Below are 19127 nucleotides of genomic sequence, written 5' to 3' on the forward strand. Positions count from 1 at the left end.
CGTGACATAAAATTTGTCATTTTAACCATTTTCAAGTGTACAATTCAGTGGTACTGTTACATTCACAATGCCATGCCATCGTCATTACCAAGCATTTTTACCACTCCAAAGAGAAGCAGTAATTTCCCATTCCCTCTTCCCACCCATCCCCTAGAAACCTCTATTTTCTATCCCTACGAATTAGCTTATTCTAGATATTTCATGTAAGTGGAATCATAAAATGTATCCTTTTGTGTCTGACTAAGTTCACTCAGCATAATGTTTCCAGGGTTCATCCGGGTTGTAGTATGTATCAGAACTTTGTTTCTTTTATGACTGAATAATATTCCATTGTATTTGTTTGGACGCTTGGTTTGTTTCCACCTTTTAGCTATTATGACTAAAGCTGCTTTGTATATCAGTGTACAAGTATATGTTTGAGTCACTGCTTCAGTTCTTTTCCCCATAAATGGAATTGCTGGGTCATGTGGTAATTCTATGTTTAACTTTTCTGAAGAACCACCAAACTGTGCTCCACAGAGGATGTCTTATTTTACATTCCCACCTTATGCACGAGAGTTTCAGTTTCTCTACCGATTGTCATTTTCTGTTTTGTTTTGTTTTTAACAGTAGTCATCCTAGTGAGTGTAAGTAGCAACTCATTGTTGTTTTGATTTGCATTTCCCTCTTGACTAATGATTCTGATCATGTTCTCATGTGCTTATTGCCCATTTGTATATTTTCCTTAGAGAAATGTCTATTTGGCTCCTTTGCCCATTTTTTAGTTGGGTTGTCTTTTTGTTGTTGAGTTGTAGCAGTTTTGGGGTACAAACTCTTAACAGATATATAATTTTTATTTTCTCCCATTCTGTAGGTTGTCATTTTACATTCTTGATAATGACCTTTAATGCACAAAGGTTTTTAATTTTGATGAAGTGCAATTTTTCTGTTTTTTTTCTTTTGTTGCTCATGCTTTTGGTGTCATATCTACGAATCCATTTCCAAATCCACGGCCCTGAATATTTCCTGCTATGTTCTAAGAGTTTTATGGTTTTAGCTCTTATATTTAGTCATCGATCCATTTTGAGTTAATTTTCACATATGTATGAGGTAGGTGTTCCAACCTCATTTTTTTATTTATTTAGAAATCCAGTTTTCTCAAACTATTCTTTCCCCAGTTAGTGAACTCGGGACCCTTATCAAAAGGGTCAGTTGGCTTTGGGGGAGCAGACGTAGCTCAATGGTTTGAGTGTCTGCTTCCCAGGTATGAGGTCCTGGATTTGATCCTTGGTACCGCCTAAAAAAATATTTTTTTAAATCTATTGGCCGTAAATGTATGGGTTAACTTCCAGACTCTCGATTCCGGTCCATGGGTCTGTATGTCCTTCAACTGGGGTGGTTTATCAAGTGCCTTCGTGGGTTCTCCCCATGATTGCAGTCTCAGGACTTCCACCACTGTGGCCTGGAGTTCCTAGAAAGATGCACCAAGAGACAGGCGGGGCAGCTGCCCGTTTCCCAGGCCTGGGCACAGACACTGCCCCGGCCTCATCCCTGCTTTACTCTAGTGGCCAGAGCAGTCACAGAGCCCACCCAGTTTGCAGGAAGGGACCCAGCCGCACCGCTCCGTGGGAGGAGTTTGGAAGAATTTCGGTCATTTTTATTCTGGCTAGGTGACATCATGCAGGGCTTGAAGATTCTGTTAAGGCTTTAGACCTTTATGTGAAGAATCATGAAAACCCGTTTAAGAATGTTAAAGGATCTGGGACTATCACATAATTAAACCTGTCTTTTGAAAAGGCACTATGGTTATGAATTGGAAGACAATACTGAAAACAGGAGTTAGTCTTTCTTAGCTCATCCTTCTCAACCTGTACCTTATACAGCCCCGTGTGGAAATTGCCATGATAATTTGGCCTAGGCTGATGATGGTGGAACAAGAGAACCGCAGATTCCAAAGACAGTTGGATATAAAAATCCACTAATGAATATTCCCTGAGGTCCATTTAGGGAATAATCTTCCCTCCAAGTACTAGAGAAATTTACCTCTTGGACACCTTTTCAACTTTATGCTCCACTATGTATACACTATTCATACACCTAAACATCTGCTGGAACATACATGTACTCACTCAGCAGTCGATCTTTCCTAGCCCCCATAAAGACCACTGAATAGAATTAGACAGTGGTCACTATGATGAAATCTGAGGCTTCTGCCCGATAATAGCCACAATTAATGTAACAAATTTGAAGCACATTTGCTGGGCTGATACGATCATCTTTTTAGAACACTAGGGGACACTTGGGACTGAAGGCTTATTCATTTAATAAATATTTGTTGAGTGCTGTCTGCATGCAGGCAGGGAAATTGCAGCAGCAAACAAGACAGACCAGGTCCCCTCCCTCATGGGGCCTATAAGGAGGAAGGCAGACAAGCAATAACTAAATGATAAATAAATGAGATAATTTCAAATAGCGATAACTCCCATGAAAGAATAAAACAGAGTGATGGGCTACAGAGCTTACCGGAACTGCTCTAAATAAGGTAATGAAGGAAGGGCTCTCTGAGGAGGTAGGTGACAATTGAAGAGAAATCTGAATGATGAGAAAGAGATAGCTATAGAGAAATCTGGCAGGCTAGGGGAAAACCATTCCAGCCAGAGAGCAGCAATTACGGTAGCCCAGGGGCAAAAAAGAAAGCAAAGTGGCTGAAGCATCTTGAATAAGGGAAAAATTAATAGGAGATGAAGAAATAAGCACTGTAAGCCAGTGTTAATTTTTTTTTTAATTTCAAAAACAGATATCATTGGAAGGTTTTATTGCACTGTAGTCATTCACTCTTTAGCATAAATTATTTTAATCTGACCATTTCTCCTATAAATTATTTTAGATCAATTAAAATGAATCCTTAGGTGAAGTAGTAGGAAAGGGAATGAGAGAATTTTGAAGTGGGAGCGCTGCTGCAGAAAACGTGCCTGATTAGTGATTGGTTCTGGATTGTGAGAAGATAATTAAAGGAAGTTGGTCTTAAAGAGATTGAGTTGAGGGAAGAAATGTTGGATTGTTTTGTTGTTGTTCTTTTTATTTCCTTTTATTCTATTTTATTTTCAAATGCTTCTGCAGACCAAGAAGAATTAAATGAAGGGAGATCCATTGTGTGGGTGTGTGTATATGCCTGTATGTGCGTGTTACAGCTTAGCCTGAATTCCAGGCAAGGTCAATGTCAGCTTCTCACCAGATAACGTCTATTGTTTGTCCCAAAACTCAGCAATACTATGTGTAGCTTTTCAACATCAACATCAATCACTTCTTAAATATTCAAATTTTAGATAAAAGATACGTTTTCCCCTCATTGCTACAATTGTTACACAATACTAATATTAGCTATCTAACCAGCTTTGGCTAATTCCAGATCTTTACTATAAGGAAGTTACTTTGCAATTAAAAGGCCTACCTACAATGGAGAATGGCTTGAATTGGGGCTTTAAAAAATAAAATATTCCATATGGAACTAACGAGTCACTAATATTTTAATTAAAATAATGTTTATAATTAGAGTTCTAAAGTCAGACTTAGGTTTTTAAATTCACCTTTTTTTCCTAATTCAGTAAATGTTTTATTGGGCTCCTCTCTACCACCACCCATGTCTTCCATAAGAATTTTAGATTTTCTTACTTTACTTGCAAAGGAACCTATGTCTTCACCCTGATTAGAGCACACGGTTGTCTTCTCATTTGAGTGACATCGCTGATACCATCGTTTTATGCAAAAAATATAGGGCTCTAAATTTATGTTCACTGTGACCTGGTTTCCTAAATAAAGCTTCTGTAGTTTGAAAAGATGGGATGGCTGCTTACTAAGCTGAATACTCTTGTGTGACTTTGCCTCTAGGTTTAGTTACCTGACCAAAAACCTCAACCCAAAGAGTGCCAGGTCCACATAGGCTGTGTCCCTAGGTGGCCAGCATGGCTTAGCCCCAAGGTGATCTAGATACAGTGTATTTTTGCCTATAACAAGTTTAAGAGGTTTCAAAATTATTGGCAAAATAATAGTAACTGCTAAAGCTTATTACCATTTGGCTTGTTCCATTAAATTAGAACCCCTTTTGTGAATATTTCAGAAAGTATTCTGAAGCCCAAGAGTTTCTTCTCTGGACCCGAGTATTAAGAAACATCACTCATGACAGTGGTATGCTAGAGCCACATCATAGCTTGCAAGAGCCGATCATTAAATTTTCAGGAATTTTGTGAGCCTGTTGTTATATACCGCCATTTTTACTAGTTCAATTACATAGATTTACAATTCAATAAATTATACTAAAAACAAAGGTAATAAATACTGAGCACTTATCACTTCCTAGCTGACTATTTTACTGTCCTCTCTTGAAGTTATTTACATCGATTGCTTATGTGTGGTGGAAATGCCGTATAATGAGTGTGTGCACTCTTTGCAACTCCACTTTCAATGACATCGGGCTCATAGCTTGAAAAAGGTCATGGTATTTACATAGTATTGAAGCTGAAAGAGGTTTTAATTTAATGAATATAAGTTATATGAAGGTAAGAAATTGTTTGACATTAGATCATATATCAGATTTAAGGTCAATAAATATATTAGGAAGATTAGTGGATTGGGATGCAACTCAGTGCATGATTTTTATCAAGTTATGGGTTGAATTACAACCATAGGTAAGCTACAGATAAAAGACTGACTAAAATCAATGAAAGCTTTCCATGAGAAAAAGAAAAAAGACTATTTGGAATTTGCAATAAAGAGTATTGTTTATCATTTGTAAATTGTGTACTACACATTGTTTATATCAACAAAATTTATAATAAACATGTATCTCTATATATGCATACATTTTTCCCCTGGAGAGCCAGTTGTTGACATTTATTTGCCAGACACCACAGGTTTTGCAGAAAATGTGAAATTCAATAAGTAACTTACAAGCAGTTTTTGCAGAATGTTTTAATGGAGAGCAAATTTGTCTTTGTGAAATAATCTTTCAAAATCAGTGTGTATTCATGCTGATATCAATTTGAAAAGGGTTTTGTTTCCATTTTTCATTGAAACTCCTCCAGTTTTATAGAGAAGCAGAATTCCAAACAAATGAAACTGTAGACATTTTTGTTACCCCTGGAGTGCCGTGGCTATCCTACAGAATGTGGGGGTATTTCCTTTTATATGATGACCTACAAAAAAAAATCTTTTAAAATCAAATTATTGACCTAAGTCTAATTTAGACTAATACTTAGTTTAGTATTCACACCTTTAAATTCATCCAAAAGGCAGGTGAATATTCAGTCGGGGTAATATCTCCTTCTACTAACTTGGGGGAGAACTTACCCCATGGCTCAGTAAGCCCTGTCGGCACCATTTGACCCACACACAACAGGAAGGCAGAATACCTCAGACTAAGAAAAGTGCCTCCGACCAGTCACGCCAGCAAAGGAAGCTGCGATCTCCCACCAAGGTTTTCAGTCACCTGTTAGATATCGCAACAGAACCCTGGCCTGACAGGCATCAAATGACTTCACACACAACCTGACACTGCTGTCCCATCACGTGACGTTCCATGAACGTCTAACCCAGTATCATTTATATACAGACACCGTGACTCAGATAGACTTGACCTTCTCCTCCTTCCCAAACACTTGAGACCCCTTATTTAGGGAAAAATTCTCCCCACATGGGTTCATGTAATGGGGAAATGAAGGCATCCATTGGTCTGATCAAGGACTGAAAATTCTTTCATTTTGAAATCTTTGTTTTGCTTCTCAAAATGCCAGCGAAAAGAATCTAGCCTCGAAGCGTGTGTGCTATGAGAAGACTGGGAAAGGTAATTGGGGTCCGTTATATAACTGCCACTTTTTGTTTTTATTCAAGGTGTCATAAAACTGAGTTCTGCAGTCGAAGGTACGTTTCCACAACCACAAAATCAATTCTGTTTCGCTTCAGGATTGCACAGCGTGGCTTTGTAGCTAGAAAGCTTATGTGGCAGTGGTGTCGGAGGGCAGTGTTCTAACCGCCAGCTCTTGCCGTTCTTTCCTGTGTTTCTCCTTGTTCTGCTCATTTTGTGCCGCAGACCTCTTGTCCCTGCACGAGTGGCATTAACACCACTCGGAGGGGGCAGCCTTGCGGAGGTGGAAGATGTCTGTCTCTTTCCTTGTGCAATTCAGGGCCACCCTCCAGCACCCTTACTTGAGGGGGGCCACCAACTCACCGGGAACCTTGGCCCGGGATTCTGTCAGCAGGGCTTTCTCTAGCGTGCTTTGGGCCTTTATCCCAACCCAGCAGATAACTTTTGCGAAGGGAGTGTGTGGCCAAGAAGAATCCACCAGTGCTTCCTGGTGAGAAAATTACTGGGTGAAGGCATTTGCCAGTCCCAACCCAGGCTCCTCCTGCGAAGTGTAATGTTTCTTGAGGAGCATCTTCCTTTAATTTTGCCCATCTTGGTGAAGTTACCTTGACCAAGAACCTGAGAAGGACAGGAGGAGGGTTTTTAAGAAAGGGGAGGACTTGTAGGAGATAGAAGGCATAGCAGAGTGTTTTGCTGAGTAATTCCAGAGAATGTTAACCATAGCTCATTGTCGCAAATGATTTATTGGTTACCAGTGTAACAACTGCTCTCCCTGCCCCCTTAGGGACATACAACCCAAAATTAGAGTATGTGTAATTTTCTCTTTGTGAGTTTCTGTGTTCGTTTGGGGGGTGTGTGTGTTCTTGTATACTGGGAGTTTGTCGGTCATGCTTCAGAGGTTTCTTCATCCCCACTTAATCAGGGAGACTTCTTGGAGGAGGTGGTGGGCTTGCAGGTGAGTTTTTAAATTTCAGGGGAGCCGGGGCTTGATGAATGGGCAATGCATGGATGTGGGGAATGGGGAAATGCAAGAGGGGTTGGAGTGGTGAAGCTCTTTGCTTGACTCCAAAAAAAAGGGATCACGTGGGCTTGGAGTTTGAAGGTTGGGAGATGAGAGAAGAGCTCAGGCATGTAGTTGTGGGGCAAGGCAAATCCCAAGTGGATCCCTGCTGTGGGTTTGGTACAATCCTATGGCACAAAACGAAGTTGAAAAGGCAACGCTGACACCCATGGCCAAAAGGCGGCTGCTGCAGGAGGGACAGGTGCAGGAGCGGCCTGCCAGGGCCAGGAAATAGCAGGCCAGGGTGAGGGCCCTGCTGGTGCTTCTGGCCTTCCGCCAGGCCAAGCAGGAATTCCAGTTCCCTCTGCGCATTAAAATGGGATGTTCTTGAAAATCTATCCAGGCCTCTCCCAGCCTAAGAAAAAGAAACATAGTAGACACAGAGACAAAGTCAATTGGGCCCATGAGAATGACCTTGGTACAGAAACGCCCAGTGGCAACTTCAGCACTGAGTTTCAATTCATTATCTGTAGAATGACAGATAGCAGTTGGTCCACCCTGGGCTGTTCTGATGTTTTATCAAGGAATGGCTTTGAAGTCTTCCTTTTACGTTGCCTGCTTGGCTTAAGCACAAAATTCCACTAGCCAAAAGAAAAAAGAAAAAAAAATTTAAAAACAAAATAAAGTAAGCTGGAAAGCCAAGAGAGCATCAGGCAACTTTTAAAAATTCTGTTCTGCCAACGTTACTACTGGCATGGCCTGTCTGAGCCCCCAATGAAGGTGTATATTAGCCAGAGGAAGACTAGAATTTTAGGGGAACAGAGGGCAGGAAGCAGAATGCCGGGCGGGGGGAGGGGGGAGGCATGGGGTTTGGCAGCCTCCAGCCCGTCCCTCACCACTCAGCTGACCCTGAGTCCCAGGGGGTCTGGGGAAGATGTCTGGAGAGGCAGTGGGGACCGGGGACGAGGCCCGCGGCCCCCGCTGCTTGCGCATCTCTGGGGCAGCCTGGCGCCGAGGCCGTGAGCTTGCAGGCTGGGCGCATGCTGGCTTGTGACGGCCTTCGACGTGCGCAGGCGCGGGGTGGGGACCGAGTCGGTGGGGCGGGGTTGCGTGTGCTCAATGCATGCGTTTTGGGTGCTTCTGGAATGCGAGGATCTTTCCGAGCATGCTCCGTGGAATGTGTGTCAGACATTGGCTCAATTAGAAATCAGACCTCAAATGGTCGTCGTGGTGAACGCTTAGCTAATTTACTGTACTTGCTGTTTTCCAACTGCGGAATGAATTCCAGGCAGCTCCGTACAGCTTATCATGCGCAGGAATACACAAATCCGTGGAAGGGATCCACTGCCAAAAAGGAAACCTATTTCTTTTTCTTTAAAAATGACTCTGTTCTGGATTATCCTAGAACTCTGAAAATAGAATTAGTATTTTAGATTGGTTATCTTTTTTTTTTTTCTTTTTTAAAGGAAAGACAATTGTCTGACGCATAAAAGAAAATCAACACAATTCCATTTGCTGCTTGCTGCCAAAGTCTCTGGGTTATGCAGTTATGACCCTTCTTTTTTTCTCAAAAGGGGGCCCCCTTCCGAATTTTGGAACTTGGTGTAAACATTTAAAGTCAGCAGAAAGAAACTACCATTTTATATCATATTAGTGGTAAGGTTAAAAGTAAAATGTCCTTTGAAAGACTTAGAATTACAGTTAAACAGATTCACGGTAATGCTTTCATTATTTCTCGATGAAGAAACATATCTGAAGAGGAAAAAGCTAAGACTGAAAAAAATAATTGCAAAGTTTTTTCAGGCATGTAGATTCTGGCCTCTAATTTTTAAGTCGACAATCCCAAACTCTGAGAAAATTGGGGTAAGGACTAAACATCCAGTTGGAAATTTAGGGGAAAGAGGAGATGGTTGGGTCCATGACAGAACCTTCTAAATATTACTTTTTAAAGATGTTTTATCTCTAGAAGGGAGGCACATGTTTCTGCAAGTAAGATCAGCACGCCTGCCTTGCACAAGGAGAAATAAGAACAAAGGTCAGGTGAGAGCTGAGTTCCAGGTAGAATGTTGCCATTCTGCAAGCAATTACTTCCTTCCCAGCTCGAGCCCGGCCAACCTCTTTGTCCCCAGAGTGCAACCTGTTCAGGCAGCCTGGAGGGACAGGACACACCCACTTCAAGTGGCAGGCTGACCACATGCCTCTGGGACAGATGACCAGGGTGTGAGCTGGACAGGGGGTGGGGGTGGCCCTGAAAGGCCATTTGCTTTATTGCTTGTAGGCAAGAATCCGAAATACCACCATGACCTCAAGTTCTTTTGAAAGCCTATGCTGAGAAATGAAGAGTTTGCCTTGTCTGGAAGTTTCATCTCTTTGAAAATGGGAACCGATGAGCCCATGTGAAGAGCTCAGATGGTCAAGGCGATTATCTGAGCTCCACCCGACCCCCCAGCATTAGCGCCCCTCCCAGGCGTGGGTGCTGGGGGGCGGGCAGTGAGCCCCTGGAGGTAGATGGGGAGGGTTAACCTAAAACCTCACCGGCCTCCACGAATAGCTTTGCTTTCAGAAGCACAAGCTTCCCTGGGAAACGGGTTTTCTTCGTTTTCCTTTTTGGTCTCGTCATTTCGTTTTATTTCGCTCCTGTAAAGGTATTTTATTTCTCCCTGGTAATCCCTGTGGACTGCAGTCCCCACCAAAGCAGGGACGTGGCACTGGCATTATATCCAAGGCGCTTTCTACAGCTTCGCAGCCTCTGGCCCAGGATGTGGAAAGACTCCTCAAGAAGAGGAGAAAGGAGTCATTGAAACCTTCTTCGCTCCCCTTTCAAAGGTCACGGCACACATAGCTTAATGCCTGCATCGTAAATCCGTAAAAATAGGAACTACGTTTCCTTTGTGTTGCCCTGTTTTGACCTCACGATGGTGTGGAGGACTGAGATGGTCATTTGCTTCGCTTAAGAAAATCTTTTTTCCATAACGTGGCGTGTAATAGATCCTAAAATACCCCAAATGAAGTTAACATTTTAAAAATATTCCACAGGTATTGCTGCCTTTCCCTCTATAGATGAATTTTGCTCTCATCATTGTGGGATTTTTTTTTTCTATTTTTTGAGCAAAGCCATATGGCTCAGGGTCAGGTTAGATGGTGATAAATCCATTAACAAAGATATAGCTAGTGGACTTCTTTCTAATGATAAATTTAAAATGAAGTGTCAACATTTTTACTACTGGAAATGAAAACATCTGCAGGTCAGAATGCTGACAGAGAGAGGGTAGGCCCGTCTCTGGGAAGGAATTCTCTCTCCCTCTTCCACCAGAGGGAAAATGTCAGTAATCCAAAAACTGAACACTGTAGAAACTGAAAACACAACTTAAGGAACATGTTCTGCAACGAAACCCAGACATCCAGCTTCCAAGGCTGATACCCAGCAGAAGGCTAACCTGGAGGCAGGGTCGTCCTACTGCATAAATAAGTGTTCCCTTCTCAAGTATATCTTGTCCTTTGGGTGAAAATGTCCTGTTAGATATCAGTGTCCCTGGGAGGCATCAGCTTTCAGTAGAGAATTTATCCAATAGCTTCCTAAGACTCCAATCCTCTTGAAATGGTAACGGTGGAGACATGTGACCCAGAAACTGGAAGAAACGGGTCAAAGGAAACAATTTCAAGATGTACCTAATTTGCAGTCTTCTTTGGAATTCTGCTTTATCTCAGATGGACCCCAAAAAGCCACTGGATGGTCAAGTCACCACTGTTTGCCTGGGTCCTCACCAGTAGGGAGACACGTATTTCTCAGTGTTGCTGTAAAGACGGAATAAGACGATCTAGATACAGAACTTAACGCAGTGTTTGGAATGCAGTAGGCGCTCAGTTATCTTTTGTTCCCTTCTTCCAGCTTTCCTACTTCTCTGCTGACTTCCCAATTCTCCCCGCAGGCCATGCTCTTTCCAGGGTCCAAAGCTCTACCAAAAAAATGATCCAGCTCTGTTAGGATTATATTGTGGCAAGCCGCCGTTCATCTTGGGCAAGGCCAACCAACAGAGCCGGCGGGAGCCCTTGCTTCTCCACTTTGAGAGGTGTTAGAGTGGAACAACTCCTTATATACGAATAAGGCCCCCTGGCCGCCTCGCCAGGAGCCAGCTACAACCCAGGAGGTGCTGGAATCAGCTGGGATTGTCGCCCTGTCTGCTCTTCCGGTTCTGGGAGTGGGGGGAGAAGAAAGGTTTCAGGCTGGTTAAAACAGAGTATTTGTGAAAGCCCGATTTCAGCAATATTAATATTGTTCCATTTCTAGGTGGTTTCTAAGTTCTCAGTGTTCCTGAATATACCACTGGTCACTATGGAGCAAGAGTGAAAATTTTTGAATCAGGAGAATTAAGCGAAGACAACCCCAGCTATCTAAAGAGTAGCCTTCTGTAAATCTTTGAACTTCTGTGACCAAAATTTTATGGTCTGATGCTCGTGTCGGCAGCACATATACTAAAATTGGAACACTACAGAGAAAATTAGCCCGGCCCCTGAGCAAGGATGACACGCAAATTTGTGAAGCGTTCTGTATTTAAAAAAAAAAAAAGTCACGGTCTGTGCTGAAGGGGCGGCTTTAGTAGCACCTAGCAACAAATAAGCAAACCCAGAAGGCAGTTTACAAACTATTCAGAAAGTGCCATAACTCATCCTCCCCTCTCCCTGGGCAGGAAATATAAATGTATAAATCAAAGGCAAGCTGCAGAGGGAAATCCACCGGTGTCAGTCACAGATTTATTTTCTTCCTTTTCTTTTGTTTTTTTAAGAGTGTAAGTTTCAACGTCTCTCTATATATTCTTATTATTTCAGCAGTCTACGGGTTGTTTACAATGTAAACAGTTCTTACTTTAAAAAATAACCAACTCTATCAGGTTACATAATGATGCAGTTTTTGAGGACAGTAGTCTAATTAACAGTCTTTGAAGTCAATTCAATAGTGATATCAAAGCTACTTCTAGTATTTCAATCTCAAATTTAGAAAACGGCCTTTACTGAGGCAAGGCCGATGAGAAGGGGGAGGAAAGGGGGAGAGAGAGGACGTGTGGAATGGTCTGATCCAGGGCGGTGAGCAAAGAATGGAGGGCGGCTTATGAAAAAAAGAAAAAAAGAAATTGGCCTTTACATTCTCAATCTAAAATTATAGTCTGAATTTACTGTTAATATTGGAATACACCATAGTTTAGACAACTGCTAAAATCACTTAATGCTGTGGTTTGGAGTATGAACCTGGAAATCACACCCTTTTAAATTAACCATCACACCCATTATTGTAAAGTCAACTTTGGGGTGATCCTGTGTGCATTTGGTGTTCAACTCAGAAGCATAGATATCTAAATATTGCCACAGCTGTATATACAGCAGTTTTATTGAAGCCATTGATGCTTTCAATTGAAAGAATATACATTATCATTTTTGTTTGGCTTCACTGAGGAAAAAGTCAATGCATTTTTTACAGTAATATGTCAAAGAAATGCATAATCAGATGCCACTCCAAAAGGTTTATCCATGTGGACTGTTTTGGAGATAGGGTCTTTTAGACATTTCATAATGTTAACCAGCTTGTGTGTTAGAAAGGCATTGGTACCTCCCTTTTGATTATGGTGCTCCTTGATTATCTCTATTGAGAGATAGAGAAGCAAGTTGAATTTCCTTTTAAGCCCTCTGTATCCCAATGTTGATTTTTTTTTAAGATTTATTTTATTCAATTATCTCTCCCTACCCCCTCAATATTTGCACTTGCTGTGTCTGTTCATCTTCTTTGTTTCTTTAGGAGGCATCAGGAACCGAACCCCGGACCTGCAATGTGGGAGGCACCTAATCGCTTAAGCCACTTCCATTTCTTGCTTTGTTGTGTCTCACATTATGTTTTTCCTTTTGTGTCTCTTGTCATGTCATCTTGTCACATCAGCTCACTGTGCCTACCCATGACACCAGCTCACCATCCTGTTCATCCTCTTTAGGAGGTGCTGGAAACCTCTGCTCCCTGCTTTGTTGTATCTCTCATTATGTTTTTCTTCTTGTGTCTCTTGTGTGTCAGCTTATCATGCCTGCCAGTCATGCCAGCTCACTATTTTCTTTAGGAGGTACCGGGAACCAAACCACAGACTTCCCATGTAGTATGTGGGTGGCCAATCACCTTGAGCCACATCTGTTTCCCCAGTGTTGATTTAATAGATAGCCTCCCCAAATATAAACTCCATAAATTGAGTTTGGAACCCACTAGATTGGGAGAAAGCATAGAGGAGTAGAGAGGGATTTCCTAGCTTCGAACTTCTTAACCTCAATTTCCTGGCCATGCTGTAATCTGAAACAAGTTACTCTCTGAACCACACTTTCCTCATCTGTAAAATGGGGTAAGCTACTTAACACTCATAATTCAGAGACTTACATCAAATGAGATAATATTGAAGTACCCCATAATGTGTTTGACCTGTCAGCATTCAGTTTTAGATGTTTATATTGTTTTTTTTAATTTTTATTACAGTAGCTCAGGAACTGAATTATAAAAAAATTTTGATTTTTTTTACTTTTGCTTGATGTTATTTCATACAGTTTTAGGGTTAATCATCATGTAACTGAATGATGACTTTTTTACTAAATTCAAAAATAATTTTATTACATATAATCTAAGGGAAATCTACCTAATGAGGTCAATGCTATCAAAATCACATGTTACTTAAGAAAAATTATCAGAACATCTCTAAATACCCTTTGCTCACCTGTTTCCCTCTCTTTATCTGGTTATTGTTTTGGGTTACATTTGGAGTGTTTTTATTTGGTTTTCTTTTTCTTTCCTTTTTTTTTTTTTTTTTTTAATATTGCTTTAGCGCAGTAGCATTGGTCAACAAGGGTTCCTCAGATTAAAGATAGAATATTTTTAAAATATCACCACAGACTGATTTAGAGCCTGCCAGCCTTTGTTCACAGCACTTGTAAATATTATATTTGTAAGGCACAGTGAACTAAAGGTCCAGGCATAAAGAAACTTTATTCACAGATAAGACATTTTTATAGTTTATTGCCCCATTACTAATTATGAAAAAATTAATGGATGAATTTACTAAATGCCTACACAATGGCATGCCCTGTGCTAGACCAGGGGACTAGAAATAAGAGCCAGACACAGTTATGCAGTCTAGAAAAGGCAGCATATGTATAAAGAGAGGATTATATCATAGGATAAATGTAATAGGAAGTGTATATAAAAAGAGTTATGCAAACAAAGAAGTCAGTCTAGGAACTCTGCCTGGGTAGATCAGGAAAGATGTCCCAGATAAGACGTTCAGGTCTTGAAAGACATGTAAAAAGCAAAGAGGAAATGGAGGAAACTAATCTTGCATGCAAAGGCAGAGAGAGAGGAAGCACCTGGCACCTCCAAGAGTTAGATATGGCTAAACCCCTGTGTCCAAAGAGAAAAGTGGCCAGACATGAAGTTGGCATTGCAGGTTGGAAATAGGTTTTCAGGTTTCCTATAGATGATAAAGAGCTGACAAAGGATTTTATTTGATTTATTTTTAGTGTATATTTCATTTTTAAAGAAGTAAAAATATTCACATGGCTCAAAAACCAAGAAACAGGAAAAAAAGCATTGACTCAATGTCAAATTTCCATTCCCCTTAACAGGAAACACACTTTTATTAATTTCCTTTTATGTCCAGATATATAATTTTTGCATTCTTCGGCATTATGAATATATCTTTTCCCCTTGTTTATACAAAAGACAGTGTACACCTTGCTTTTTTCACTTACCACTACATCTTGATAATATTTCCATTTTTCCATAGAGAACTTCCTGGTTATGTTTTACAGCTACATGATATTTCACTATATGGATACACCATGATTTATTTAACCAGTTTCTTCTTTGCCACACATTTAGAGGGTTCCTAAACTATTGCTATTTCAAGTAACGCTTCAATAAATAATCTCATATACATATCCTTTTGTCAAAGTATGCTTTCAAATAGCTTTCTAGAAGTTATTAAATTAAAGGTTATATTAATTAGATTAGATTTTGCAACAGTAAGAAACAACCCCAAATCTCAGTGGCTTAACATAACAAAAGTGTTCCAACTCATACTACTTGCCCCATGATGATTGGCAGGAGGTCTCTGCACCACACAGGCTCTCAGAACCTCTGACTACCAGAGGCTCCACCCTCTTGTGCCTGCACCATCTGGAACCCATTTCTCAGGCACTGCAGCAGGAAAAGAGAGAGAGAGCCTCAGCCTCAAAGTGACACACGTTATTTCCACTCATATTTTATTGGTTAGAACTAATCATGTGACCAGGCCAAATTTTAAGAGGGCTGAGAAGTAGCTTTCCTCGTTTCTGGAAAGAGAGCACAATAATGGTGAGCATTCCTTCTATCACAAAGGGTATGTGCATTTTTCTTAATTTAAAAAAAAAATTTTATATTATTATTATAGGTTAATCGGTTAACACAAGATAACTACAATAACAATAAATCTGTGGTAATATATGTCTCCCTTATTTTTGTTCTTTCCTCAATCTTGAGGAATCTTGACTCAGTCTGAGAAGGGATGTAGATATTATGGGGTAGTAGAATGGAATTGTTTTGCTTGTAGTTGAAGATAATTCCTTGCTTTTTGGATGGGACTGGTCCATCATCATCATTTTGTTGGTTGTCCAGAGATGGTCAAAGAACTAGAGAGTAGGAGCTGGCCACATATCAGCTGGGTTTCAGGATTCAGCCAGCATAGGAACAATCCAAAGGTTTTAAGTCTCTGAGACATATACTTAACAAATAAATTGAAAATTATAGGTTCAAATTCTAAGAAGTAGAAGATTCATGATTAGGGGATTTATAAATGAGTATAATGGGGAAATAGCTTTTCATATATTTCTAGATAGAGCGTGCCATGTGGGTGTTGATTTTATGTGGCTGTGTGGCTTGCTTATGCTGTCTGGATGTTCCTAGGACCCGAACACTTTTGCTTGTGGCTTTGTTTACTGTGGCAGTTTCTGAAGTCTGGTGAGACCTCCATTAGATTACTCCAGAATGATCTCCCCATTCATTTTGAAATCTTTTAATCATAAAAACTCTAAATATTTCCCCCTTTTGATCAAGGTCTTTGTCAAAATGCATTGCTGATTAACGCTTGGTAATAATCCCTCAGTGCCAGGGAAGCTCATCCCTGGGAGTCATGTCCCATGTTGAGGGGCAGGTAGTGAGTTTCTTTGCAGAGTTTGGCTTAGGGAGAGGGCACACAGTAGGTAACTCTTGGACACTAATTATAGTTAGATTTAGTTTCATTATTACAGGAATAAGGTTCGTAAATATAAGCATTAAGATCAAGAGCTTGGCTTATTGGCCTGTATTCTTTTAATAAGTAAGGCTTATATATTCCAGAGCTTTTGGCCAATTTATTTGAGAAATTAACAGGACTTCCCCAAGAGGGAAGTTTAATATTTTGTTAGCTACTATGTGGGCCTCTATCAATCCAGAAAACACCTATGGCAACAAGGATACATTTATAACCCATAGAAGTATGTAGCTGTTTAAGTTCAAGGTGTTCAAAAGGTCCTGTCGAGACACCTGACCATGTCCCACTTTTACCTTCTTAGCAGCATTCTGTTAATTGATAGGTAAAACATATTTTATATACTTGTCTTACTTCTCGTGTAAAGTTCTTCTTCTTATTCATTTTTTCTGAAGATGAAACTTTGACCTGCAGGTGGCTGCATGTACTTCCAGAACAGTATAACTCACAAGGAAATGTGGTTATTTCTGTGGCCTATAACATTTTTTCTAACAATAAAAAATGCAACATTCCCATAATCCCCCCTATTGTTGACACTTACCATTTGTATAGTGGTACTTTTGTTACAATTGATGCAAGAATTTAAAAATATTACTGTTAACTATAGCTCATAGTTTGCTTTAGGTGCACTTTTTCCCCATATGCCACCCTAATATTAACTCATTGTACTAATGATATATTTTTGTTATAGATCCTGAAAGAACATTCTAATAGGGTAAATTCATTTTTGATTCCCTAAATTCTGCCAAGTTACTTTTCACTGGTTTTACCATTTGATATTAGCTCTGTTAGAAAGTGCCTCTTTTTCCACAGTTTCACTAACATATTCTGTTATCGAACTTTTAGGGTTTCAATCAGCAATACTCTTATTATGAGAGAGATTGAGCATATGTAGGAGAGCCATTTTTTACTATTGATTTGTTGGAATTCTTTTTATATATTAGGGGGATAACACCTTTGTGGTAATGCGTTACAGTGATTTTTTTCTGTTTATCTTTTGTCTTTTTTACCTTGCTTATGGTAATTTTTCAAGGTTTAAATTACATATATATTCCTACTCTAGTTTATACAAAAATTGGCAGATTATACACTCTCTTTTGTGCTTTAATTTCACAATATATGTCCTGGAAATCACTTTATTTGATAAAGATCTTCCTCATTCTTTTTACAGCTGTACAGTATCCCATTATATGGATGTGCCATAATTTATTTCAACCATGTCCAGTGGATGGGTGATGTAGTCTATTTCCAATATTTTGCTATTACAAATAATACAATAAATAATCTTGAGTCCTGTTGTTTCATATATGGTGAGGCATACCTTCAGAATAAACTCCTAGAAGTTGAAATGCTGAGTCAAAGGGTAAATGTGTATACAGTTTGGCTAGATATTCCCAAATCCTCCTCCACAGACACTCTACCATTTTGCACTCCCACCTGCCATGTATAGAAATGCCTATTTCCTGGGCAAACTTTTAAAGTCCTGGACAAGGAACTATGTTATCAATAAGATGTGAAGGCTAGAATAATGCAAACAGCTAACATTTTTTGAGGCCTTTACGATTTGTTAGTAACTGTAGTAAGCAAAGGGGGCACATATATTAGCTCATGAAAACCCCATAGCAATTCAAAAGCTACTCTTGTCACCCCTGGATTTATAATTTACAGAGGAGGAAGTCAAGGCATAGAGAAGTTAAATTACTAGCTCAAGGTTAAAGACTTTTTTTAAATTTTCAGGTACTGGGGCTGAGGATTGAATCTCATATGTGGGAAGCTGGTGCTCAACCACTGAGCCACATCAGCTCCCCTGAGTTAGTTTTTTCATTTGTTTGCTTGTTGTTTGGTTTTTTTGTTTGTTTGTTTTTAGGAGGCACCAGGGACCAAATCCAGTACCTTGCACAGGGGAAGCAGGTGCACAACTGCTTGAGCCACATCTGCTCCCCAAGGTCATAGAATTTTAAACCCAGGACTGACTAACAATAGAATCCATGATGTCAACCACCACGCTACTCTCTCTTTCAATATACTGTTTGGATAGGGTTCAGAGCAGTTTTATTTAAGTTTGTTATAAATTGATTAAGAGAGATGGTACACAGTGAAGTTTCCAAGTTGACATATAGTAGCAAATGCTTCCAGTCACAAACTCACAAAATTGGGTAAGAGAGTAGCTGGTGAATTTTTGTGGGCAATTAAAATGGAAGAAAATAGAAGGAATGTCTACAGTGATTGGCTCTCATCTATGTAATATAATTTAAGAAGGGGATCTAGATGTTAGTGTAGACAATTCCCTAAAGACATTGAGCAGAAGCAGCACAATGCTGTTGAGAATGGTTAAAGATTTTAAGAGTCAAAAGGCAGAGTTGGGATCAGATGTGGTTCTAGCAGTTGGGTGCCCACCTCCCACAAGGGAATCCCCCCAAAAAAGCAAAAACAAACAACAAGTAAAACTAAGGAAAAAACCAACTCAGGGGAGCTAATGTGGTTCAGTGGTTGAGCGCCAGCTTCCCACATATGAGATCCTGAGTACCTTGGGGAAAAAAAGATAGAGCTTTGGATTTCACCTCTGTACTTATTGACCTGTCTTGGGCAAATCATTTCATCTGTGACTGCTTTGATGTTCTTATCCTGCAGTGGTGAAAATCTGATGAGTTAGGAACTTCACAGGACCCAGGCTCAACTACTTTTAGAAAGTCCACCCTATAATATTTCAAGCATATTAGTAATCACATGCTCACTAAATAACTTGTTTTCTGTAAAAAAGTATGAGATCTTTTTACCATTTTTTGTTTACAATTAAAATATTTATGTAAAATTCATTTCATTTATTATTAACTATATTCCTTGACAATAGATGTATTTAGGAGTTCCCACAAAGTGGAAAAAATCTAACCCCCAAAGTACTTTCAGATGTAAGGTAATTTTCATTAGCAGCAAATTTAGCAACTAATGAAGCTGCAATTATCTGCAACTTTAAAACCCAGATCGC

General features: G+C 39.9%; 1 protein-coding gene and 1 non-coding gene across 33 annotated transcripts in view; both read left to right on the forward strand.

The window, feature by feature from the left end:
- The window catches only part of DLGAP1 (DLG associated protein 1), a 1067602-nt gene that overhangs the window by 930340 nt on the left and 118135 nt on the right, over positions 1-19127 (forward strand). For 11 of the 32 annotated variants that reach the window (XM_058277444.2, XM_058277458.1, XM_058277474.2 and 8 more), the window contains 2 exons: positions 5866-5895; positions 6762-6794. The exons of 12 other annotated variants lie outside the window; for them this stretch is intronic. In XM_058277444.2, the coding sequence (XP_058133427.1) occupies positions 5866-5895; positions 6762-6794 (63 nt within the window). The remainder of the gene's footprint in view (positions 1-5865; positions 5896-6761; positions 6795-19127) is intronic. 9 more of the 32 variants (XM_058277448.1, XM_058277447.1, XM_058277471.2 and 6 more) reach the window with 1 other exon arrangement.
- On the forward strand, positions 11289-11395 carry LOC111759406 (U6 spliceosomal RNA). Its single transcript, XR_002793394.1, has one exon. It is a non-coding gene; the product is annotated as a U6 spliceosomal RNA (small nuclear RNA).

Source organism: Dasypus novemcinctus, chromosome 16, assembly GCF_030445035.2.
Source record: "Dasypus novemcinctus isolate mDasNov1 chromosome 16, mDasNov1.1.hap2, whole genome shotgun sequence".
Classification (NCBI taxonomy): Eukaryota; Metazoa; Chordata; class Mammalia; order Cingulata; family Dasypodidae; genus Dasypus; species Dasypus novemcinctus.